This window comes from Melanotaenia boesemani, chromosome 3, assembly GCF_017639745.1.
Source record: "Melanotaenia boesemani isolate fMelBoe1 chromosome 3, fMelBoe1.pri, whole genome shotgun sequence".
NCBI classification, from domain to species: Eukaryota; Metazoa; Chordata; class Actinopteri; order Atheriniformes; family Melanotaeniidae; genus Melanotaenia; species Melanotaenia boesemani.
In genome coordinates this window covers 20,231,127-20,237,126 of record NC_055684.1, presented here as the reverse complement: position 1 = coordinate 20,237,126, position 6,000 = coordinate 20,231,127, and the positions used below count along the sequence as shown (strand labels likewise).

At 39.0% G+C, this 6,000-nt stretch overlaps 1 protein-coding gene across 2 annotated transcripts in view; it reads left to right on the top strand.

Annotated features, from left to right (window-relative positions):
* Positions 1-265: 265 nt before the first annotated feature.
* nav1b (neuron navigator 1b) overlaps positions 266-6,000 on the top strand; it is a 66,913-nt gene continuing 61,178 nt past the window's right edge. For both annotated transcript variants that reach the window (XM_041980697.1, XM_041980696.1), the window contains exons 1-2: positions 266-1,065; positions 1,249-1,337. In XM_041980697.1, coding sequence (XP_041836631.1) covers positions 281-1,065; positions 1,249-1,337 — 874 coding nt within the window. In that variant the 5' untranslated portion in view covers positions 266-280. The remainder of the gene's footprint in view (positions 1,066-1,248; positions 1,338-6,000) is intronic.

The following is a 6,000-nucleotide window of genomic DNA, read 5'->3' as shown; positions in this document are numbered from 1 at the left end:
CTTTGTGTTATTTTGTCATTTCTTCTGTCATGTTGGAGACTTTTCTCATTCAGAAATGTTGCCAAGTCAGTCTCTCATTTCCAGCTCCTGGAGGCAGTACTACTATAAGCACTACTATAAATCCTTCCTTTTACTGTACCTGTTCATCTTTCATCCATCTTCCTGTAAAACTGCTTTCTGTTGTGCCTGTACTTATAGAAATATAGAAAGTTCAATCACACATTATTTGACTTTCTCCTGTCATCTTTTCCAGATCTCAGTCCAGTGACTGTCACCAACCATGAGCACTAGAGCTGACATCAAAGTCATGTCTCAGAGCCAGAGTGACGCAAATGTCAGCTCGAGTTTGTCTTTACCTCGAAGCACGATGCCTCTCCCAAAGATGGATCCAAAACAGCAGTACAGCAGCCTTCCCAGCCCAACAGTAAAGTATCAGCACTATGCCAAACGACAGCCTGTATATCCTTCCTCATCTGCTTCTTCAGGTCCTGCAGACCTGCTCAGAGGTGCAGCTTTAAAGAACCACCTGCTGCATCAGAAGACTAGCATGTACTCTCACAGAGGTCCAGCATCTACAGAAAGAACTGATGGAACATGTTCAGCATACAGCAGCCCTCAGATACCAAAGAGGGAAGTGCCACGCTCTAAAGACACATTAGACCTCCGAAACAGTGCACTGACACAGAAGGCTTTAAGAGATCTACAGTTAAGAAGAAACACCAACAAAAACTGGACTTTTGGGAAGTATCGTCTAAGAAATGTTGACAATGTACAAGAAGGCAATACCTTACGCCGACTGTCAGCAAATACACAGTCAGCCCATGGACGGGGACGTCTCCTCTATACTAAAGGAACAAATGGGAATGAGACATCTGGAGTGTCTTCAGCTGGGCTGGAGAACTTCCAAAAGGAGTTCAGGAATGTGTCAACCCAGGGTCTGGGAGATTCCCTTGAAGATAGGCTCGGTAACAAATCAAAATCTCCTTATCAGACTATCAACATGGCACGCAGAGGGAGTGCGCCTGGAAAAATCAACATGGCTGCTGTTGCTCCCTTCAGGTTCAGGTGAGGGCAGTGTTTCACCTTGTAAGATGGTAAGATAAGTAAAGACTGCTGTTTTTTTAAAGGCACAGTTGACAATGATGCAGCCTCAAAGCAACAACTGTGTGTTCAAAGACTTAAATTTTACAGTTTTTTCTCCTTTTTTTTATATTATGTGACTGTTAACATGTTTATCTTTTGCTTTAGGTTTCAGGTCAGTGAGGACACAGATGCCACCCTTGATGATTTGAGTGACTGCTCCTCTGACTCCATGGAAGTCTGTTGTGATGATTTAGGTGAGTTTACTTCCTTTGATCTTACCATTATGGGAATATGAGGAACCACAGAGACTTTAAAGCAACTACTGCTAATCTTGAGAGTGTGTGTAGGAGGAAACTTTTTAACTTTAGGCTTTTGAACTTAAAAAAAATCCTATGGCATCAAGAAATTCTAGAAAAGAATCATTAAAAGGAGCAAAATAGACTCTTTGTCTTAGTTATTTACAGCTCAAGATGTCCTGGAAGCGTACTGTGGGGCTTAGATCCTCACATAACAATGTTGCAACTGGTTCCCCATCTCTCTCTCCTTTCATTTCATATTCAGTTATAGGAAAAGCCCCTCTCTCAGTGTATGGGAATAAACTCAAAGGTCTATGATGAGGAGCTGTGCAAAGATTTTTTTGGCCCATGAACCAAAGAAGTTAGGAGCCAGTGCTATAAACCCACAAGTGAGGAACAAAATGAGATAATATGAGTTATCATTCAGGATTTTACAAAGGGAAGATCGGTCTGCTTCACTCTCTGGCTGTTAAAAACTCCTCTCCCTCATCCTGTTGTCACTCCTTTTAGTTAATAAAACTAAACTCAGACTCATATAGTACACTGAGGCCAGCTGGTTATGCAAAACACTGTTTTTCCATTTGTGTTATATTGCTTCCTGTAACACCCAAACTTTTAACAAGGCTGACTGTTGATACTGGACTCTGTTTAGCGTGGCAGTTGTTTTCACCGAGTCTGCTGCCAACTCGCAAGTTTAGTTTCACAACATCTCCACCACCTGTCATGTGCATCAGGATTTCCTGAAGTTCTTAATTTCTTTTTTAATGTGCATGAGGGAAAACTGTGTTGGCGGAGAGCTCAGTACTCCTAATGCAGCCGTTTCCTATTTTATTTTTTTCTGATCTGCTATCATCACTAAAATTTCATCCTTCATGTCATTGCTGTGTAAAACATGAAAAACTGAATGTTGGTCCTCAAGCCTGAAACAACTCGACATCATACGTATATTGTTGCTTAGAGACTGAAATACAAACAGGATGGTTTTACACAAACAGGCAGACAGCAGTTGGCATTTGTCTTATTTAATATTTGGCTACTTTTAAGGGACATAAAGAATGTCTCTGGATGAGGGCAATTAACGTTAACAGGTGCAACAGTTCAATCAATTAAAACCAACCAGAGTGGGATAGCATGGTTAAAGCTTGACTGTAAATAAGTAATATTGATGGAAGTCGGTGTGGACATGTTACTGACACTGAGGTAAGGGCTTTAGTCACTGAACAGAATTACTAATGTGCTTTTATCACATTAAGCCCTGCTGTCAACACTTTATATGAACTTTCAAACACCAAATGCTTATTGTTCATCTCTCATGTTCAGCTCTGGGTTAATTACCACAACACCTAAAAAACTGTAGGGTTTTGTCATTAGAAGAACAGGTATTTAATCACCTAATACGAGAAGCTCTGTGTATACGAGCAAATTGTATCATTTAAAGGGAAAAATAGTGAAGTGGTACAATCCAGTAAAAAGAAACCCCAAAACACTGTATGTCTTGACAGAGAGCAGTGGGATTGTGTAAAATTTTGAGGTCCACACTGGTCCAATCTCACTAATAAATGGCATGCCAGTTATAGGGGCAAGTGGCAACATTGCTTTGTGACTTGCGAGCATTATCCCAGCCAACCAACAAGCTCTTATTGATAGCTGGTCCACAAGTGTGGATCTCCAGACGATTCTTGAGAAGAAGAAAATCCATTGTATCAGGACTTTACGCCCTAATCGGCTTGCAAGGTGCAGTTTCTTCACAGACTTTGAATTTCACTTATGCACCATTATGGTACAATGTTGCATACAGGCAACAAACCCCAAAAACCTCCTAAACTAAATAAAAATAAAGTTTCTTCAGATTATTTAGTCTACTTTGAGACATAAAAACACTCCAAGCATTTTTCCCTCACTGGCATCATAATGCATACCATAGAAGGTTCATCTTTTTGGAAATCAGTTATCAAAAGAATCTTTGGTTTAACCAGTTTTGCAATGAATCTCTGAAGCACTAAAATAATACCATTTGTTTTATTTAAATCATTAATCTATAACATAAATAGGTGATTCAATTCTTATTTTAGCTCCTGTTACATATAGTTTAAAAACAGGTCTGCCTAAAATCGCAATATTTTAAAGTTCAACGTTTTAATTACAAACCTGATCTGTTTTGACTGAGTCTGGGATATTTAATGCTGCTGATGACCTCAGTACTGGGCAATGGCAAAACCCTCTAAGTGACTTCTTAATTATCTTAATGACTTAGGGATGAGGGCTCGTAGCCAGCCTCCTCTGGGAGACCAATGTGTTCCTACTAAGGATGGGCAGATGCAGACGGAGACTGAATAGTTTGATGGAAGTATCATCTTTCACCTCCTGTCTGGGAGTCCGTCTGGTCTCTGCTGGGCAGACCGAAGGGATGATTAAATTCTGTTTTTCACCGTAGAGCAGAGAGATCTTTCACAGCAAGCTGTTGTCATGTTTCAACTACAAACTAGCTGAAAGATGAAATATAAACTACAGTTCCACTCAACTAAAACTAAAACGTATTACAGCTCAGGCAGGATATTTGGTGTGAAATGCTCCTTTAAAATTTCAGAATAGAGATGCTCACTGCTCAAAGATTGATGCAGGAAAATTAATCACTGACAAATGTTTTACTTACCTTTGTTGTCTCTTTATGCAGCTTGAGTCCGGTATAAACACATTGACACTTGGCACATGAAGGGAATTTTAGTTGGAAAAAACTTTCCAAAACATGCAAGACCTCATGAGTCTCTGACCCTCAGGCTGCTCAGGATCCAGCCCGAACAATGATCCCATTAGAGCTGCTTTTAGACCCTAGCCAATGTGATTTGAACTGCTGGCTGCACATAAAACTATAGTTTTGAGTGGTAAAATGAAAAATGTCAAAGCATGCAATCTCTATGCACTTTTGCACATTTTTTTTTTTTTTTTTTTTTTTTTTAAGAGATAAGTAGTTCCAGCATCCTGGAGAATTTGAAAGTTTTCTTGTACGTTCTGTCTCTATTGCTGCTTTTTCTTCAGTAATCTGCCAGCTCTATGATTTTGAAGTCATGGCTCTGTTGGGACTGTGTCACCTGAAAGACTTTTTATTATTCTTGTCGCTGAAGATGCAGCATCCAGTCAAAGTGATCACAACCACATTGACATGAAATGTCTCAAACTTGTGTTGCCTTTCAGTAATTGTGTTATTTCTGAGTACTTTCTCTAAGCATTTCAAAAAAGTATTTAAAAAGGTTGTCCAGAAAGAACAGATTGTAAATTAGAAACCTAAAGTAAAAAGTGAGTACACTTGTATCAACACAGATGAGTACATCTGTTTCTCTTGTTAACTTGTTTAAACTTGGTTGTGAAATTGCATTTTAATCCCAGTTTTAGACCCATACATTGTGTCTGTGTCTTTGCATTGTGTTTCATTTGGGAGGCAGCTTACCAAAGGACCTAAAATACCTACAGTAATGGCGAAAAGAAAAGGATACTAGACAATCTGCAACCAACTAAGAGTGCTTAGAAATAGTTTCAGCTCAGTATGAGAAACACAACATCAACATTTATGAATGCTAGCTAAGAAAAATAATTACTCAGACTAAAAAACTAAGATTAAACCTAACTAAAGAAAACATAAAGAAAAATGTATATAAAAAAATTTTGAAAAGAAGCTGTGCATTAAAGAGGCATTTGTGTAATTCGGATGGGGTCAAGCTGGGTTGTATGTGGCTGCAACTGCCACAGTGAAAGCATCATAACAGTAAAGCACAGAGGCCGGAGTGGGACCATAGTAGTGAAAATGGTGTTGGAAAGAAGTCATTTTGAGGGGGCACCATTAAAACCTGTGAATAAACCAAAAATATGGGTTGATAATGACTCCCAGTATCCAGAAAATTGAAAGAGGTGGAATTTTGCGGCATTATAATAATCCAGAGTGCATTTCCAAATGACGCTAATGAGATTGAAGTGAAAACTCTGACTTGTTGCCCTACTGAAGTCCAGAAGAAAATGATAAATTAATAAGAGTGCAGCCCCTCCAGCAAAGATCAGCTAAAAAAATCCCCCCAAAGGAAAAGCAAACCTGTTAAAGTTTAAGCATTGTCGTGCTGTCAAAAGAACAACAGTGTACACAGAAAGCATGTAGAGAAATTTAAATCTGGACTTTTTAGTATAGTAAATTTAAACCATTAATTATTACATTTACATAAAAACTAACTACTGTTTAAATCCAGAATGAATTTGGGACAGTGATGGTATTGTGTCTGTAATATTATTCCTCTTTGTGGTTTTCCCCCTTGGAGCACATGTGGAGGTCTCCCTAATGTTGATGAGTCCATTGCGTCATAGCAGCTGAGCAGCACAAAATGATTAAATGTGCTGACCAGGAAAATGCATAACAGGCAGCTGCGTATACACACACAAACACACAGCAGCAACTCAGATGGCCAGCTGGAGAATGTGAATCAGCTCCACCTTCCTCTCTCCTGGGAACAGCAACTTTAAGTTTCTACATGTACAAAACAAGCACAACATTTAAGAGAAATTTGGTGCGTATGTTCTGCTTTAAACAGGCATCATAGCATGGAAACATTTAATTAAGAAGATGAGCTAAGATACAACT